This window comes from Gopherus evgoodei, chromosome 21 (assembly GCF_007399415.2).
Source record: "Gopherus evgoodei ecotype Sinaloan lineage chromosome 21, rGopEvg1_v1.p, whole genome shotgun sequence".
Taxonomy (NCBI): domain Eukaryota; kingdom Metazoa; phylum Chordata; order Testudines; family Testudinidae; genus Gopherus; species Gopherus evgoodei.
Window position 1 is genome coordinate 151,880 of NC_044342.1, and position 19,571 is coordinate 171,450.

Below are 19,571 nucleotides of genomic sequence, written 5' to 3' on the forward strand. Positions count from 1 at the left end.
TGAACATAGCTTGAGTTCGTGGCTTGATTTTGTAGCTTGGGTTTGTAGCTTGTGGCGGCTAACCGGCCAGGAAAGCTGGGCACAAGGACAAGCTGGGTCGCTGCTGGGCAGGCACCGATGCCCTTGCATGTTGGCAGCAGAATGTTATCCTCCAAAGTCTTCCATCTCACCCATCCTTTCTGTAGGCTTTAGTTTGAATCCAGAGTCTATAGGTCTTGTTGTGTCACGCTGCCTCTGGGGCCACGTCTATACTACAGCATAAAATCGAAATTATTAAAACCGGTTTTATAAAACTGGTTTTATAAAATCGATTTTACGCGTCCACACTAGGGCACATTAATTCGGTAGTGTGCGTCCATGGTCCTAGGCTACCATCGATTTCTAGAGTGGTGCACTCTGGGTAGATCAGTAAAAGAATGAGACCAATAACTTCTATTTCCATCCACACTAACCCTAAATCGATATAGTAATATCCATTTTAGGGTTACTCCTCTCGTTGGGGAGGAGTACAGAAATTGATTTTAAGAGCCCTTAAAATCGATTTAAAGTGCCTTGTAGTGTGGATGGGTACAGCGTTAAATCGATTTAACGCTGTTTAAATCGATTTAACGCTGTAGTGTGGACCAGGCCTGGGTTTGGTGATTGATCACCCGTCAGTTGCAGGCGTGACTTTCAGCCTGGGACCTGGCTTTGATCTTCCTTCTATTGTACCTTTTCTTTTTAGGGTGGACTCTTCTTACTTTGTTAGGGCTCTTGTCTGCATCTTGAGCTGGTGTTGTTTGAACTCTATTTCATCAGGACAGGCTGGGGCTGGAGGTTGATTCCATCATCCATCCATACCTCATTCACACATCTAAAGTAAATTAATAAGATTACAGCAGGGTTTGCAAAAATGAAGGTTGGAGGAAGCTTTTACAAAATGGGGTGAGCGTTTTAAAATGGGGTTTGAATTACAATATGGCAAACAGTGAGAGAGGGTGGGGCACAGGTGTTTTGCTTGGTGGTGTAGGCTCTGCCTAAGTAACAGGCACTATTTGACCTGCCCCTCTCTCCTGTTTAGAGAGAGAGCTGATTAGGCTTCATAGAGAGTCTTTTGGTTTGTTAAGTAATCGCTACAGCTGAAATCACTGGTAACAGGTCTAAGTGCTTAGCCCTGCTGTGCGACAGTGTTTCTGTGCAGGAGATGGCCCAGCCTGGACTAGCAGCGAGGTTCCCCCACTGAGAGCTCAGCTGACATCACGGAGCTGGTGGAACCTCGAGAGACTGACTCGCAGAGGTCACAGTGGCAGGTGGCAGCAGAAAGTGACGGTGCAGGGCCATTGGGGATGGAGCAATAGAGTGAATGGTGGCACGATAAACAACAGTGGCCAGAGCATTTGTTTGTTGGACTCTGTTTTAGTGACTTCACTCCAGAATGCTAAATTTGTGACTGGGAAACTTACAAAAATATACATTTCCTAGGAGGCCAAGATTTAAAAAATGTGTTATTTGCCAAGGTCGTTATCTCACATCATTGCTACCTTGGGAAGTTTCTGTACTAAACTTTTTAATTATAATTAATTTTTATATAAGAACGGCCATATTGGGTCCAACCAATGGTCCATCTATCCCAGTATCCTGTCTTCTGACGAGGACTATTCCAGGTGCATCCAAGGGAATGAACAGAACAGGGAATCCTTGAGTGATCCAGCCCATCATCCACTCCCAGCTTCTGGCGAACAGAGGCTAGGGACACTCAGAGCATGGTGGCTAATAGCCATTGATGGACCTAACCTCCATGAACTTATCTGGTTCTTTTTTGAACCCTGTTATAATTTTGGTGTTCACAATATCCCTGGCAACAAATTCCATGGGTGACTGTGCATTGCCTAATGAAATAAATAGACAGGAGGTTTTAAAACAAAGAGAAGGAAATACTTCTTCACCCAAGGCACCGACAACCAGTGTAACTCAATGCTCGGGGATGCTGTGAAGGCCAAAAGTAAAACTGGGTTCAAGATGGTCCGGGACTCAACCCTGTGCTTGGGGTGTCTGTGGCGAGCCTTGCATCGCATTGCCCCTTTGTGGCAGGGGTGGGATGGGATGGAGTGTCGGAACCTCGCCACTCACAAGTTCTCGTGGTCGCCTCTCTGTGGGCGGTCTGATGTGGCCTAATGGCGTGCCTCTCCACAATCATCCCTTGGCCGGGGTAGTGGGCCCTAACTGCTATAGTCCCTGTAAATTGTTCCCAGCATTGGAGCAGTGTATGGCCCAATGGCCAGAGTCCATAAACTACCCCCTCGCAGGTGGGGTAGTGCAGCCTAGTGGCCAGAGTCCCAGTAACCCTCCACGAGTGTTAGGGCAGTGTGGCCCAATGGCTAGCATCCATATAAACCACTCACCACTTTGGAGCAGTGTGGCCTAATGGTCAGCATCCATCTAATCCCCTTTCAGGCAGGGTAGTATGGCCTATTGGCCTGAGTCTGTAGGATTCCTGGGGTGCATGTGGAGGGGGTGGTGTTAGAGGGACCCGGGCCCGCCCTCTCCACCAGATCCTGATCCAGGACCCTGATAGTGGCAAATTCCCCTCACCACCACCTCAGTGGGGATCTGCACGCAACACACCGAACGTAGGTGTGGCTCTGGGGCATTTGCCTCTAAAGTTGCTCTGGGTCACTTCCTACCATAAATGCCAGGTTCTCCACTTTGGGGGGTCCTCCAGTCGGTTCCCCTCCTGCAATGTACTCTGTCTGGACATCAGGGTGCGTCCCAGCTTGGCTGGCCTCTGGGTCCTGGTGCACGGTCTGTCCCTTTCAGGCACTGGCGGCGGTAGCGTACCTCCTTCCCGTCTGGCAGTCAGCCCCGACTGAGCAGCTCTGCAGGCTTTTATACCTCTTCTCCAGTTGGAACATGCCCAGCAGAGCTTCCGGGGTGAGGCTTCCTCTGCTAGGAAGGAAGGGCTAACCCCTGAGATACCAGGGCAGAGCCGCTCATCCCCATCACAGTGTCCTAAATCTCTGACTGCCAGGAGCCAGGACTGGATGACAGCGGATGGATCACAGGATAAATTGCCCTATTCTGTTCTTTCCTTCTGAAGCGTCTGGCACTTTCAGAAACAGTTTAGTGGGTTAGATGGACCATTGGCCTCACCCAGTCTGGCCGTCGTTACAGTCTAACACAGCGGTAGGCAACCTATGGCACATGTGCCGAAGGCGGCACTCGGGCTGATTTTCAGTGGCACTCACACTGCCTGGGTCCTGGCCACAAGTCTGGGGGACTCTGCATTTTAATTTAATTTTAAATGAAGCTTCTTAAACATTTTGAAAATCTTATTTACTTTACATACAACAATAGTTTAGTTCTGTATTATAGACTTATATAAAGGGACCTTCTAAAAATGTTAAAATGTATGACTGGCACGTGAAACCTTAGACTAGAGTGAATAAATGAAGACTCAGCACAGCACTGCTGAAAGGTTGCCGACCCCTGGGCTAGCAGCTGCTGTGGGCAACTGGCAGACCCAGGAAATGCCTTGATGCTTCTAACTAACTGTGATGGGCTGGACTAGCCCAGAGGCCCCCTGCTGGAGCCCTCAGGGTCCTGCCACACTCGTCCCAGGTAAGGAGCAGTGGAGAGGTCCTCCAAGCAGGGTAGAGTGGCTGCAGGGGAAGCAGCCAATCAGTGCCCAGCAGGGCGGTATAAAAAGGAGCTACAGAGCCAGTGCAGCTCCTTGCTAGAGCTGGAGGCGCATGGGTGGTGTGGCTGGGTGAGGGAACTGCAGCACGACGGACAGCCCGGTGCTCGTAGGGGCTGGGGGAGCAAGGCAGAGCTCCTGGCTGCTACTGGGCCTCAGCTTAGAAGAGCCCTGAGCTAAGGATAAGGTGCGGTGAAGGCTGGAGCCTGGAGCAGTGGGTGTGCCCAAGCCCTCCTGAACGCCACTGGGGAAGGGCCTACAGCTGGACATCAGGAATCCCCCAGAAGGAGACTGAACTGTCAGGGGCCCCAGCTGAAAACTGGGACCAAAACAGACTAAGAGGGCAAAACCATTGCCTGGAGGGAGGAATCTGTGGGGGTACGGCCTGAGGGCAGGGCTGGGACTGGTTTAAAGACCACGGACCCACCCAACCAGAGGGGGTGCTCGCGAGAGATGGGTGCTGCCCCCGTTACATTAATCTAGATGAAGGTTTCTTCAGTGACCTGACGACCTCCCTGTGGCTCGAAAGCCTGTGTCTCACCAACAGCAGTTGGTCCAATAACTGGTATCACCTGGCCCACTATGTCTGTTTCAGCCGGGCCTAACGACTGGCCATGGATTGAAATAGAGCAGGTGGCCACAGGCCAGGGAAAGGGGTACGACACTCTGAGCGGAGAGATCAATGGGCTGGCAGCTGACGGCATGGCTATTTTTGGGGGTGACGGTGGGTTTAGCAAGGTGGGGATCAGCTAAAGGGAGTGAGAGGGCTGGGGAGAAGGGGCAGGTGTTGAGCCGTGGGGAAGAGACTATAGGGAGAGGTGGCTTGGAGCAAATGTTCTGTCAGCCTATCTGAACACTGTAGGAGGAACTCGGTGTGTCCAGAGGACCCTGCTTTGCCAATAGCAACCCAGCCACCGCCCTGCCCTTGGAAACCGCAGGGCGCAACAGCCCGGGGAGCCAGCCTTGCAGCCGCAGAGAAACAGCTGGCACTGTTGTGGTTGCAGAGATGAGTAATAGACCCACCCGCCCCTGTGCTGCGCCATTACCTCCTTGCAGCCATGGCCCGAGGACCTGAAGTGAAATACTGCCTCCACAGGGTGAACAGGGTGACAGATGCTGAGATTTAATCTTTTGGTCTCCCAGCCACATCTTTGATCTGAGCATCTCAGCGCAGTTTGCAATGTGAAAATCTCCATGCAGCAGAAGCATGATCCTCAATTTATAAATGGGGAAACTGAGGCACACAACTCCGAGGAGGTGGGGAATCAATCCCAGGAGTCCCGTGTCACAGCATCCTTCTCTTTTGGCCACTGGAGAAGCCACTTCCAGGCAACACAATAGGAGAAATTAAATTATAAGAAAGTGGATGTGTTCTCTGCTGTGAGCAATCAAGGAAACTCAGAGAGTGTTTGAGCTGGTGATCTGGGGAATGCATCAGATCTCTGAGTCCAGACTCCCCTGCTTGGCCTATGACCCTCCTGCGGACCCCATTCAGGCCAGGAGCAATGCAGACTGGTGTAGCCTCCCGTGCTGTGGGCCAATCTCACCTCGTATGGGAGAGACACATGGGTGATGTCAGTACTCGGAAGGGAGATCTCTAAAGCATCGCTGGGAGCAGGGCAGGGGAGCCTGTAGGGGGCGCTGTCCCTTCAGAGTCAGTACTGACCTCAGTCCCTGAGTGTGGCTCTAGGAGGCGCTGTGCTGTAGGGAGCAGGGCAGGGGCTCAGGAATGGGTGCTCACACGCTGCAGTCAATGGTGACCCCAATTCCCCAGTGTGGCACTAGGGGGCGCTGTGCTGTCTGGTTTAAAATGAAATACTCTTGTTCACCACTTATGGTCATCCCAGATCCCTTGGCATTTTCACGACTTGTTTTGCCTCCCTCAAACTGAAGCCTCAGGCCTGGTCCACACTACAGCGTTAAATCGATTTAAACAGCGTTAAATCGATTTAACCCTGTTACCGTCCACACAAGGCACTTTAAATCGATTTTAAGGGCTCTTAAAATCGATTTCTGTACTCCTCCCCAATGAGAGGAGTAACCCTAAAATCGATATTACTATATCGATTTAAGGTTAGCGTGGACGGAAATCGAAGTTATTGGTCTCATTCTTTTACTGAGCTACCCAGAGTGCACCGCTCCGGAAATCGATGGTAGCCTAGGACCATGGACGCACACCACCGAATTAATGTGCCCTAGTGTGGACGCATAAAATCGATTTTATAAAACCAGTTTTATAAAACCGGTTTTAATAACTTCGATTTTATGCTGTAGTGTAGATGTGGCCTCAGTTGGACCCAGGTTTCTCCAGGCCCCCATCTCCTGACCAGCTCTGCCAGGCAGCTCTTCAAGAGCTGCCACCTTCCACCCTAGAAGTGGCTGCATTGTTGTGCTGGGGGCGAGATCCACTTCTGCAGTGTTTGCGCTGATGCTGCTAAACTGCTGTTAAACCATCCCCTGGAAGTGGCTGCATTTCAGCCCTGGGTGAAGATCCCTTTGGAGGGCTGGCGCTAACTGTGTAAAGAGCGGTCAGTCCTCACCCCAGAGCTGGCTGCATTTCAGTGGCTCAATTAACATATCCAAGTATTGGATGATCTTCTGATGCTGGGGATATTGCATAGATCTCTTGCTCGCAGGCTGTCCTCCAGGTGTGTGTGTGTGTGTGTGTGTCCCTCCCTTTTGCCCCCTACTGGAGGGGAAGAGATCTGTGTGTGTGTCAAGGCCACTGCCCTATCTAACCCCTTAATGAAAACCAACTTGATTTCATTTTGTTTAAAGGATTTTTGAAAACGCCGACCCAGAACTCCACAGTGAAGGAACAGGAGTAATATCCAGGGGATGCCACTGTAAGAGAAGGTTTCCCACAACAAAAGGGTGCAATGTGCATTGGAACAGACGTAGGGGTAGGGGCCCCTCTGGACTATTTCACATAGTTCTGCAAACGCTTCTCTTTAACAGATTAAAACCCAAACTCCCTCCTAAAACCCATGTGCTGAAACTAACCCAAGCGTTAGGAATTACCGCTCTCCCTGCTCTAACCTACTCCCTTCACAGAGCCTGGCTCCCAGCCCCCATCCTCTGCTCAAACCCACTAACCCCACTCCCCTCCCAGAGCTGGGATAAGACCCAGGAGTCCTGGCTGCCAGCCCCCCACTCCCTTGCATTCAAACAGCAGAAAGACGTTTGTGGCCATTAGCAGGGTTTGCAGGGAAGGGAAGGTTGGGGGATGGGGCATTATGTGAGATGTTCTCAGCATGGGGTGCGATGGGGATGGGGTGGTGGCAGAGACCGTGATCAGTACGGGATTTCGCTGTACACCACAGCCTCTGAGATGTACTTTCCTCCTCTCTGCTGGGCCACGGCACTAGAGGGCGTCACCATGGAATAGACAGGATTGCTCACCTAGGACAGAAAAGACAGGGCCTCATGTCAGCTGGGGTGAGGTGGGAGCTGTGCTGCAGGGAGCAGGGTGGGAGGATCAGGAGGGGACACTCTCTGCTCAGTGCAGACTACAATCCCCCAGTGGGACACTAGTGGGTGCTCTGCTGCAGGCCATGGGATGGGAGATTGTAGTAGGGGATCTCGCCCTGTGCAGTCTGTGCTGACCCCAATGCCTCAGTGTGGCAGTAGGGGGCACTGTGCTGTGGGGAATAGGATGGGAGGCTCAGAAGGGGGGGCTCTCCCCATGGAGTCTCTGCTGACCCCTATGCAGTGACCGGTGGAGCTGTGTTGCAAGGAGCAGGGTGGAGGTGCAATAGGGGACGCTCTCCCCATGCAGTCATTGCTGACCCCAATGCCCCAGGACAGCGCTGGGGGTTGCTGTGCTGCAGGGATCAGGATGTGGGGCTTGTGGGGTGGGGGAGGAGGAGGTGTACTCTCCGGATCTTACTGAGGAGTTGTGCCCTTCTGTGGCATCTGCAGCCTCTTCTCTCTTGACCCTTTCCTGGGGGTTTTGACCCACTCCGGGCTTCCCTCCAGGGTTGTTGGGCTGCGCTGGCTGGTTGTGGGTCACCAGCTGGGCCTGCCCATCATGGCTCCACTGCTGCAGAGCTAATCACACAACAGATCGTCCCCCCTTGCCGTGCAGCCTGGTCTCCCAGAGGAGCCTATCTGTGCTGTGGTTCCCATCTTTAACCGCTAGGTGGTAACCTCGGATTAGAGTTACCCACAAGGGAGCCAGAGTGTGGCAGTCAGAAATTCCCATCTTAAAGGGTAAGTGCCCCAGAGACCCCACCATAGGCGCCAACTTTCCCCAGCACCAGTGTGTGCTCACGCCTCCCTGGCTCCACCCCCACTCCGCCCCCATTCCAATCCCTTCCCCAAAGTGCCTGCCCCAACTCCGCTCCCTCCCTGCCCCTATTGGACGCCTTCCCCAAATTCCCACCCCAGCCCTGCCTCTTCCCCGAGCGCACCACATTCCCTGTCCTCCCCGCTCTCTCCCAGGTGTGCGAAACTCTTCTTTCATGGCAGAAGCACTGGGAGCTAGGGGGAAAAAGCGGGCACGCAGCATGCTCAGGGGACAAGGCAGAGGCAGAGTGGAGGCAGAGGTGAGCTGGGGAGGGGGGGTGGGGTGGGGAACTGCCGGTGGGTGCTAAGCATCCACCAGTTTTTCCCCATGGGTGCTCCAGGCACTGGAGTCGGTGCCTATGGACCATGCCCCAGAGTTCCAGACCTCATGTCCCCCACCAGTGAGGTATGTGTCAACTGTGGGGGCACCTGGGAGTGTTACTCACCTGTGCTGGCCCTGAAGGGTATGTTGACATACACGGGTCTGAAAGAGAGAGAACCAAACATCAGTGGTGGCCCAGGGTCTGCGGAGTAGGGCTGGGGTTCTGATCCCGGAGCAGGAAGATGCAGGGTCATCAGGGGAATGGCACTGGGGAGAGAGTAGGTGGGTGCAGTGGTTGGGTCAAGGTTATTATAGTTTTTGTTTTTTGCAGTCATCCATTCCCATTGATTCATTCATCTTTCTAATCCATCTCTTTGCAAACTCATTCATTTTCTCTTTCCTTCTTTCCATCAGTCTCTCTCTCTCTCTCTCCCTCTCAATCATCTTTTTTCTTTCTTTCATTCATTCTTTCTTTCTCTTAATCACTTTTCTGTTCTTTGGTTCCCTCTTTCACACACCCCTTCCTTCTCTGTCTGCCAATCATCTCGTCTACTTCCTTCCTTCGTTGATTCATGTGCTCATTTAGTCTCGTTCTTTCGTTCTGTCTCTCATTCATCCTCTCTCTCATTCATCTCCTCTCAAACTCATTCATTCATTCCACGTTCTCTCTTTCATTTGTCGGTTTAGGAGCATTAGGTCTTCCTTGGTAAACATTGGCAATGGTCAACTTTGCTGTACACACACAAATGGATTTAAAAAATATTTCCATTGATGATTATCAAAATTTACAAATCGACAAAGTAAGAAAAATGCTGCCTGAGAATTGATTAGTTTGCTTTAAGGATATTTACTTTGCCTATTTTGGCATGGGACATTGGCAATTTGTTTTAGTGGCTAAGCTAGCAAGCTCTGATCTTTTTGAGTCTGTGGCCACGTCTACACTACAGCATAAAATCGAAATTATTAAAACCGGTTTTATAAAACTGGTTTTATAAAATTGATTTTATGCGTCCACACTAGTATACATTAATTTGGTGGTGTGCGTCCATGGTCCTAGGCTACCATCGATTTCTGGAACGGTGCACTCTGGGTAGCTCAGTAAAAGAATGAGACCAATAACTTCGATTTCTGTCCACACTAACCCTAAATCGATATAGTAATATCGATTTTAGGGTTACTCCTCTCTTTGGGGAGGAGTACAGAAATCTATTTTAAGAGCCCTTAAAATCGATTTAAAGTGCCTTGTAGTGTGGACGGTTACAGGGTTAAATCGATTTAATGCTGTAGTGTGGACCAGGCCTCAGTGTCTCCTGCAGGGGCGGCTCCAGGCCCCAGCACGTCAAGCGTATGCTTGGGGTGGCATGCCGCGGGGGGCGCTCTGCCAGCAGCCTTCCACCGAAGCTGCGGACCAGCAGACCCTCCACAGGCACGCCTGTGGGAGGTCCACCGGAGCCACGGGACTGGTGTCCGGCAGAGCGCCCCCTGCGGCACGCCGCCATGCTTGGGGCGGCAAAATGTCTAGAGCCGCCCCTGGTCTCCTGTCCTTAAATAATGAGAGTCTAATCCCCGCTCAGAATTTCCTGCGGCTGTGACAAGTTGAAGAGGAAAAATTGAGGGGAAAACGCTTAAAAATAACCATTGAGATGATATCCATTTAAATTACAGAAAAATGAAAACTGAATTCTGCCAAGCCTAGTCACTCTCAGCGCAGTTCCTACCAGCTTGGCCTGGGAAGAAGATGCCCCATAACACTAGGTGGCAGTGTTGCACCGCAGATTAAGAGACCATAGGTTAGAAGTTGGGGACCTAGGAAATTTACCCGAATCAGATGCCGGGCTGGGGTGGCTGTTCACCTTGCCCCTCACCAATAATGAGGTTCTTATGGGATGGGCCAGTCTGTTGGGGTGGGTGGGCATAGACAGCCCAGAGAGGGAGACAGAGACAGTCCCTGAGGGGTGGGGGTGTATCGGCCTCTGGAATTGAGGCAACTTACTGTGTCTCTGCCGTGACACCACCTGTGAAGAGAAGGGGAAACAGCCATTAAACAGGAGGGCGCTTGGTCCTGTGGACCTTGGGGCCTCGGCCAAAAGCGAAGGTCTCAGGATGGCTGTGCTCAGTGCGAGGCCTTTGAATGGGGATCCATTTTAGAGGAATGTAGAATATTGTGCGCTGAGCCTGTGTGGGGAGAAACCCACAAATTGAAAGGCAACATGGTAACCCACTGAAGCCAGAGTATGGCAGCTAGAAATCCCCCTCTTAAAGGGGAGGCCAGCGGTGTCCTGGAGGTGGGAGGGCGGACCCTAGTGGGAGCAGAGCAGTCGTTACTCACACATACTTAGCTCGGAGATCTCGGCCGACCTGCGAAGGCAGAAGCAGAGGTTCAGTGGTGGGATGGGAGACTGCTAGGGGCCCCTGTCCTCAGCCCATATGACCCCCAATGCCCCATGCTGTTGCAAAGGATTCTGGATCACCACTTTCTCTTCTCTCCTCCTTTCCTAGCCGTTCATTCTCTTTGTCCTCTTCCATCTCCTTCATTCTCTCTCCTTCCTCCCTCCACATTTCCTCCTCTCCTCCTTTTTCTCTCTATTTATTCCCTTTCCTCCTCCGATTTCTCCTGTCTTTGCCCCATTCCCTTCACTCGTTCCCTTCGGTCACACTCCAGTTCCCTCCTTCGTTCTCTTTTTCTTACCCTCCCTCCTGATTTCCCCCAACCTCCCTCCTGTCCTGTGCACTATTTGACCCCCCCCTTCTGCCCCAGCCTGGTCTCCCTGCCCCACATCTTCCCCTGAGATCCATCCTGGTTTCCCCCAACCTCCAAACGATCCCTGCTCCCATGGTGTTCCCCACTGAGACCAGCCCCTAGGTGCATGTAGCCATCCAGTGCCCCACATAGGACCCAGCCTCCCCATATCATTCATGGCATCACAGATACAGAAATCACCCCCCTTTATTGTCTATGGGCCATATTATCCCTATAGATTGACTCTCCTGGCCACTTGGATCCATGGACTGGAGCCCCCATCACTTGAGCTCAGTGCCCAGTCCCCATCTAAGCTGTGCGACCTGCTATGTGTTGGTGTCACCACTAGATGGTGTGAGTGAGCCAGACTGGGGGGGGGTGACCCTAGAGCCAGTCCTCTGGGGGCGTGGGGCTAGGAAGACCAGACCCTGTCCCCTTACATACCGTCTCGCTATCCATGACCGGCACAACTCCCCTCTCTTCCAGTCGGACCTCGAAGGGAGAGAGAGAGAGAGAGAGAGAGTGTGTGTGTGTGTGTGTGTGTGTGTGTGTGTGGCTCAGCATGGCACGGTGGGACTGCTGGGATTAGCTGGGTCCAGAGAGTGGTGCCTGCAATTCCCAATTTGACCACCAGGGGGTTGCGAGGTGCAGGAAAAGAGAATTGGTGGGAATCAGAATTTTGACCTGTGGGGATGGGGAAGGGGGGGCGGTCGAGAGCCAGGACTCCTGGGTTCTATCCCCTGGGGACTGAGGGACCCATTGGAACAGATTTGCCCTCCCAGGGACAAATGGCTCCCGGCCCCACGGAGGGCCCTGAGGACCCAGAGGACCCGGAAGAACTTACATGGAGAGCTGGCAGCTAGCTGGGGAAGAAAGGGAAAGAGATTGATTTAAAGTGAGATTCCACAGAGTCTCTCATACCCATCTCTTCCCTGCTGCAGTGCTCCCTAAGGGGGAGCACCCTGCCATCCCGGATGCCTGGGATCCATCCCCCATCCCATTTTGTCCAGCCCTGGGTCTGGGACCTGAACGGCTCCCCCAGGGGTGAGGTGACTGTGCTGGTTCTTGGATGCCTGGGTCCCATCCCCCATTCTGTCCCCTACCTGAAGTTGGCTGGGTCTCAGCCCATTCCTGGTATTCCCTCCGCCCAGAGGCAAATCACTTACAATCCTCTGTATAGGACTCTGCTGTGCCAAGTTACCCACAGTCCTTTGCACCAGAGTCCTGTGGTACCCAACTACCCATGTTCCCTTGTACGGCTGTTCTGCTCTAGCCAGTTAGCCACAGTCCTTTGCACCAGAGTCCTGTGGTACCCAACTACCCATGATCCCTTGCATGGCTGTCCTGCTGTAGCCAGTTACCCACAGTCCTTTGCAACTGGCTCTTGCTATCACACGTCACTCCTTGTGGGGGCTGAGAGCGCTGAAGGTGCCCCTAGGTGAGAACACTCCTGTCTCTCATGCCTGGGTCCCATTCCCCACAGGCACTGAGAGCTGCGGTGCCCCCTAGGGGTGAATGCCCTGTGCTGCCGTCCCGGACGCCTGGGTCCCATTCCCCACAGGCACTGAGAGCTGCGGTGCCCCCTAGGGGTGAATGCCCTGTGCTGCCGTCCCGGACGCCTGGGTCCCATTCCCCACAGGCACTGAGAGCTGCGGTGCCCCCTAGGGGTGAATGCCCTGTGCTGCCGTCCCGGACGCCTGGGTCCCATTCCCCACAGGCACTGAGAGCTGCGGTGCCCCCTAGGGGTGAATGCCCTGTGCTGCCGTCCCGGACGCCTGGGTCCCATTCCCCACAGGCACTGAGAGCTGCGGTGCCCCCTAGGGGTGAATGCCCTGTGCTGCCGTCCCGGACGCCTGGGTCCCATTCCCCACAGGCACTGAGAGCTGCGGTGCCCCCTAGGGGTGAATGCCCTGTGCTGCCGTCCCGGACGCCTGGGTCCCATTCCCCACAGGCACTGAGAGCTGCGGTGCCCCCTAGGGGTGAATGCCCTGTGCTGCCGTCCCGGACGCCTGGGTCCCATTCCCCACAGGCACTGAGAGCTGCGGTGCCCCCTAGGGGTGAATGCCCTGTGCTGCCGTCCCGGACGCCTGGGTCCCATTCCCCACAGGCACTGAGCTGCGGTGCCCCCTAGGGGTGAATGCCCTGTGCTGCCGTCCCGGACGCCTGGGTCCCATTCCCCATCCTACGCTTCACGCACCTGCCACCTTCTTCCTGCAGAGGCAGATGAGCAGCAGCAGCAGAGCCAGAGCCGTGGCAGCCCCACTGCACCCAGCCACCAGGGGGATGGGCAGAGACCAGGCTGGTAAAAGGAGGGGATGAGTTAACAGCCAGGAACAAGGAAGGGGGCAGCGTCTGGGGACCCACTAACTGCTCTAGACCTCAGCTGGGGCAAGGAACAATCTGGGCCCTTCCCTTTAAGGTGGGATTTTTTGCCTGCCAGATGCTCTTGGCACCACCTGTGGTGAAATGCTGCCGCCTGGTGTCAGGATCAGGTACTGCACCTTTGGAACCCCGTGTGGTTCTGTTGCTCCCTCTAACACATGCTGTATCTTGGTTCCAGGGTCTCCCCCCAGGGCTAGCAGATGTATAATGTATACTGTATAATGGGCACTAGGGGGCAGCAGAGGGTGGGGTGGGGAAGGGGCGGCTGTACTGTATAATGGGCACTAGGGGGCAGCAGAGGGTGGGGGTGGGGAAGGGGCGGCTGTACTGTATAATGGGCACTAGGGGGCAGCAGAGGGTGGGGTGGGGAAGGGGCGGCTGTACTGTACAATGGGCACTAGGGGTCAGCAGAGGGTGGGGGTGGGGAAGGGGCGGCTGTACTGTATAATGGGCACTAGGGGGTCAGCAGAGGGTGGGGGTGGGGAAGGGGCGGCTGTACTGTAAATGGGCACTAGGGGGCAGCAGAGGGTGGGGGTGGGGAAGGGGCGGCTGTACTGTATAATGGGCACTAGGGGCAGCAGAGGGTGGGGGTGGGGAAGGGGCGGCTGTACTGTATAATGGGCACTAGGGGGCAGCAGAGGGTGGGGGTGGGGAAGGGGCGGCTGTACTGTATAATGGGCACTAGGGGCAGCAGAGGGTGGGGGGTGGGGAAGGGGCGGCTGTACTGTATAATGGGCACTAGGGGGCAGCAGAGGGTGGGGGCGGCTGTACTGTATAATAGGCACTAGGGGGCAGCAGAAGGTGGGGGCGGGGAAGGGGCGGCTGTACTGTATAATGGGCACTAGGGGGCAGCAGAGTGTGGGGGCGGGAAGGGGTGGCTATACTGTATAATGGGCACTAGGGGGCAGCAGAGGGTGGGGGCGGGGAAGGGGCGGCTGTACTGTACAATGGGCACTAGGGGGCAGCAGAGGGTGGGGGGTGGGGAAGGGGCAGCTGTACTGTATAATGGAGAATGGAGGCAGCAGAGGGTGGGGGCGGGAAGGGGCGGCTGTACTGTATAATGGCACTAGGGGGCAGCAGAGGTTAGGGGTGGGGAACGGGCGCCGCCAGATGGCTCAGGGACCTCCTCAGCTTTCAGTCCCGCTGGCTGCCTGTAGAACCTGTACCCGGCCAACCCCTCGCCCCTGAGGGTCACCCGCTCCCCTGGGACGTACACCCAACCCACTTCCTTCTGGTTCTGTTTCTCCCACCGCCAAATACTTCCTTCACCCACCCACCGCCCATCTCTCTCATAGACAACCCAGGGGAAAGCGCCGTGTGGGAGCTCAAAGGGCAGGGATGTAATTCAAGCCTCAGGAGCCCTATGGGAGGTGAGTCAAGATGGTTACATCCCTGTTTCACAAAAGGGGAAACTGAGGCACAGTGCACAACTGCCAACTCAGTGGAATAGTCAGGACTAGAACCCAGGAGTCCTGTCTTCCAACCTCTTTTCATGCTCCAACCCATCTTAGAGCCCACTCCCTCTGAGAGCTGGGGACAGAACCCAGGAGTCCTGGCTCCCAGCTCCCACCCCAATCATCAGACCCCACTCCCCTCCCAGAGCTAGGGAGAGAATCCAGGAGTCCTGGCTCCTAACCCTCCTTTTGCAGCAAGAGGAAAGCCGATATCTCGACCCCGGTTCCCATTACCTGTCAGGAGCAAGGTCACTGCATTACTTGGCAGAGACTGGGAGTGAGGCTGTCTTGGGGGGCTGCTCTGGACCCAATAGGAGCAGGTGAAAGTCCGGCTGAGTTCACTGTTCTCCATGCTGATCCTCCAGGTCCCACTGCTTTGGGACGACAGCCTGTCCCAGCTCCCATTCCTCTGCTCATAGAAAACGAACCCCAGGGCCCCAGAGTCCCTCGGAGCAGAGCACGTCAGCTGGACCTGCTGCCCCCTTACTGGGCTAGGGGGGCTCAGAGACAGGCTGGGGGCTGGGGGAGCCGGGACCGGGGTGGGCGACTGGGAATCTGGGAAAGGAGGGACTGTCAGCAGGGTGGCGAAAGAGCAGGGGAACAGCTGGGGTGCAAGTGGGGGTCAGTCACCCCAGAGTGGGGAGCAATGGGGTCAGAGCCCCAAATTCTGAGTGTCTGTAACACAGACTCCCCTTCTTCCACCCCCTAACCATCTTGGGACCCCACTCAATAACCCAGTCCTTGCCCCTAACCTTCCTGGGACTCCACCCAACACCCCACTCCTGCCCCCCAACCCAGCTTGGACCCCATCCCTCTCTTTCCCCCCATTTCCCCTCTCTCTCAGTCAGCCCTGGTGACCCCCAGACAAGCAGTATGGTCTGCATGTTGCTTGTCTCCACAGGGACCCAGGGATGATTGGCACCTCTGGAGACCCAGGGCCTCAAAAGCCCTTCTCCCCCCGCCGAGCTCCCCCTGCCCCGTCCTTGGCTGCAGAGGGGGGACTCAGGGGGCCCCTGTGTGGCGAGGCTGTGAAGTTCGGGCCAGGGGATGGAGAGACCCACAGGGTCTGTCTGTGCCTAGCAGCCCCAGGAGACTCTGCTCGGCCCAGGCGTGGCTCTGCTGGGAGGGCCCCAGCCCCCCGCCGCCCACCCCAGCCTGGGAGCAGCCGACTCAGGGTCTGTAGTCAGGAGACACAGGAAGTGGGGGGAGAGGACAAGAGATGACAACAGCCCCCCCTCCAGCCAGTTCCCCCTCCATGGGGAGACTAGATGGGAGCTGGTGCCCCCTAGAGGGGAAAGGCCCCGTGCCCCATTCTCCACCCCCCTTTAGCCAGCCAGCCACTACTTCCAAAAACGACACCCACAGACCCCCCTGCACAGACCAGGGGATGAACTGGGTCCCTCAGTCCCCGTGGACAACACCAGCCGGGGGAGGATCTGCAGCCAGGCTGTAAGAGAGGAGACAAGAGGGGGGTGAGAGCTCTGGGGTGGGACAGGTGATGGGGGGCAGGATCGAGGGGTGTGGGGAAAATGACTCTGGATACTGGATTTACAGACCATCCTGATCTGTTACAGGGAGCAAGGGGAAAGAAGGAAAGAAAAAGAGTTGGTGGATGGGGCTGGGGCTGGACAGGGAGGAGGGTTGGGGAATGGGCCGGGGCGGGACACGGAGGAGGATTGGTGGATGGGATGGGGCGGGACATGGAGGAGTGTCGGGGGATGGGCCGGGGCGGGACACGGAGGAGGGTTGGGGGATGGGCCGGGGCGGGACACGGAGGAGTGTTGGAGGATGGGGCCAGGGCTGGACACGGAGAGGGTTTGGCAGATGGGTTGGGGCTGGACTCAGAGGTGGGTCAGTGGATGGGGCCGGGGCGGGACACGGAGGAGGATTGGTGGATGGGCTGGGGCGGGACACGGAAAAGTGTCGGGGGATGGGCCGGGACAGGACACGGAGGAGGGTTGGGGGATGGGCCGGGGCGGGACACGGAGGACTGTCGGGGGATGGGCCGGGGCGGGACACGGAGGAGGGTTGGTGGATGGGCTGGGGCGGGACACGGAGGAGGGTTGGGGGATGGGCCAGGGCTGGACACAGAGAGGGTTTGACAGATGGTTTGGGGCTGGACTCAGAGGTGGGTCAGTGAATGGGGCCGGGGCGAGACATGGAGGAGGGTCGGGGGATGGGGCTGGGGCTGGACATGGAGGAGGGTTGGTGGATGGGCCGGGGTGGGACACGGAGGAGGGTCGGGGGATGGGGCCGGGGCTGGACATGGAGGAGGGTTGGTGGATGGGCCGGGGCGGGACACGGAGGAGTGTCGGGGGATGGGCCGGGGCGGGACACGGAGAGGGTTTGGCAGATGGGTTGGGGCTGGACTCAGAGGTGGGTCAGTGGATGGGACCGGGGCGGGACACGGAGGAGGGTCAGGGGTTGGGGCCGGGGCTGGACGTGGAGGAGTGTCGGGGGATGGGCTGGGGCGGGATACGGAGGAGGGTCAGAGGATGGGGCCGGGGCAGGACATGGAGGAGGGTCAGGGGTTGGGGCCGGGGCTGGACACGGAGGAGGGTCGGGGGATGGGGCCGAGGCTGGACATGGAGGAGGGTTGGTGGATGAGCCGAGGCTGGACACGGAGGAGGGTCGGGGGATGGGGCCGGGGCTGGACATGGAGGAGGGTCAGGGGATGGGGCCAGGGCTGGACACGGAGGAGGGTCAGGGGATGGGCCGGGGCTGGACATGGAGGACGGTTGGCAGATGGGTCAGGACTAGACGTCAGGACACCTGGGCTCTGGTCCCACTGGAGCTGGGCCTGGGAACTGCTCAGGTTTGACAGCCTGTCAGTGGGTCGCAGGCCGGGCTCCTGGCAGGCTGCAGGAGATCCTGGGCTCCAAGGCCCGCAGATCAGGGCAGCCCTGCTAGGCCAGGCCTCCCCGCTGCCTGCCTGGGAGCTGGAGGGCCCTGGAGCCATGGGGGCAGAGCCTGGTACCTGACAGGGCCCCCAGACCCTCGCAGCTGCTGGGTGAAACTGACACGATTCTTGTCAGTTTCACTCTCTGTATTCACAAGGGGGGCCCTGATCTGTGTCCTTGCAGCACCTGCCACAAGGGGACCCTGATCTCGGCCAGGGTCTGGGCAGCGCCTGGCCTGAGGGGGCCTGTTGCTCTAGGAAATTCCCCATCAAGCAACACGCTTAGGCTCCGTGCTGCAGCTCCCTGCCTAATACTGGGGCCGAAGGGGGAAATGAGCTGGGGCCAAAGGAGGGGGGCAGAGGGTGACTAGCAGAGAAAGAACAGACCCAGAGGGGACGACACAGGAAAGAGGAGGGGTGCGGCGGTCGCATGGGGTTTATTTATTGTTTCTCAGACACAATCTGGTCAAGTTGAGCCACAGCATCATATCAGCCACACTCAAGGCACAAAGACCTGCAGGAAACTGAGTCATTTTGCAGCCCTCACCCGACGTGTGTCCTGGTTTGGGGGACGGAAACAGAGCAGAAGGAAGAGGGAGACAAGAATGAATGGCCCGGGGTGGGGGGAGCGGGGAGGAGTGGGAGTGGGAGCAAGAGAAGGAGAGAGAATGAAAGTGGGCGACAGAGGAAAAGGACAAAAAGCAAATTGTAGAGTGAGACAAAGAGCAGGGTATGAACGAGGCAGGGGCAGAAGGAGGAGGGCAGATGGGAAGGGAGAAGGAGGCAGGGGCCAAGGTAGGGGGCAGAGGGGAAGGGAGAAGGAGGCAGGGGCAGAAGGAGGAGGGCAGATGGGAAGGGGGAAGGAGGCAGGGGCAGAAGGAGGAGGACAGAGGAGAAGGGGGGAACGAGGCAGGGTCTGAAGGAGGAGGGCAGAGGGGAAGAGGGTGAAGGAGGCAGGGGCCAAGGTAGGGGGGCAGAGGGGAAGAGGGTGAAGGAGGCAGGGGCCTAGGTAGGGGGGCAGAGGGGAAGAGGGGGAACGAGGCAGGGGCAGAAGGAGGAGGGCAGAGGGGAAGGGGGGAATGAGGCAGGGGCCAAGGTAGGGGGGCAGAGGGGAAGGGGGAAGGAGGCAGGGGCAGAAGGAGGAGGGAAGATGGGAAGGGGGAAGGGGACAGGGGCCAAGGTAGGGGGGCAGAGAAGAAGGGGGAAGGACGCAGGGGCTGAAGGAGGCAGGCAGACGAGAAGGGGGGGCCAAGGCAGGAGCTGAAGCTGGATTGGGGGGGTCACTTACCCAGCACAGGGAGAAGACCTGTTAGCTCCATACTGGGTTAAACTGGCCGAGGCTGGGAGCTTGCATCCACCGTGCTCGGCCCTGCCCCTCTGCTGACAGCAGCCGGGGCTACACAGGGCCACTGTTGGTGCAGCGAGAGGAAGTGTGTGACAAAGTAGACAATTTTTTTATTTTCGTGGTTTTCCAATGGTTTGCATGCAGAGGGAGTGGGACTCAGTGTCCCTGGGTGTTACTGGTTTAAGGGGGGAGGGGAGAGGGAGTTTGTTGGTACAGAGGACCAGAGAGGGAACTTGGGACCCCAGCTGATGGCTGGGAGGAGGGACACCCCAGCGGCTGGTGACCTGATGATCCGGAGACCCAGCTCAGGAGTCACAGCCAGTTCTGGCCAGTGGGAGGACAATGGACTGCGGAGAGAGGACCCGGGTGACCTGACCAGCCGGTTCCAGCCAGAGGGGCCAGAAGACAGAAGAGGGGAGAGGAGGCCCAGGTGACCCTGTTTACCTGGAGAGAAGACAATGGACAGAGG

General features: G+C 56.5%; 1 protein-coding gene across 10 annotated transcripts; it reads right to left on the reverse strand.

The window, feature by feature from the left end:
* Positions 1-5,889: 5,889 nt before the first annotated feature.
* On the reverse strand, positions 5,890-19,189 carry LOC115637985. Of its 10 annotated transcripts, none has more exons than XM_030539584.1 (11): positions 19,046-19,189; positions 16,222-16,305; positions 15,093-15,413; positions 13,220-13,321; positions 11,867-11,885; positions 11,467-11,514; positions 10,618-10,640; positions 10,276-10,297; positions 8,407-8,549; positions 7,563-7,723; positions 5,890-7,075 (listed from the first exon to the last, which is right to left on the reverse strand). In XM_030539584.1, the coding sequence occupies exons 1-11, from the start codon at positions 19,074-19,076 to the stop codon at positions 6,968-6,970; spliced, it is 1,062 nt and encodes a 353-aa protein (XP_030395444.1). In that variant the 5' UTR covers positions 19,077-19,189; the 3' UTR covers positions 5,890-6,967. The 10 variants fall into 10 exon arrangements, with proteins under 10 accessions (XP_030395444.1, XP_030395443.1, XP_030395447.1 ...); XM_030539583.1 differs by having other exon boundaries at positions 10,612-10,640; XM_030539585.1 differs by having other exon boundaries at positions 5,891-7,075; positions 10,612-10,640; positions 16,240-16,305; positions 19,046-19,188.
* Positions 19,190-19,571: the final 382 nt, after the last annotated feature.

Excerpts from the sequence above, each read along its gene's own strand:
- LOC115637985 (XM_030539583.1), bottom strand. The coding sequence starts at position 19,076 with ATGGAGCTAACAGGTCTTCTCCCTGTGCTGG. Across the intron at positions 15,414-16,221 it reads TGGTCTGTGCAGGGGGGTCT|ATTCCCAGTCGCCCACCCCG; the intron begins GTGGGTGTCGTT and ends CTCCTTTCCCAG. Across the intron at positions 7,724-8,406 it reads ACCCTTCAGGGCCAGCACAG|CTCTGCAGCAGTGGAGCCAT; the intron begins GTGAGTAACACT and ends TTGTGTGATTAG.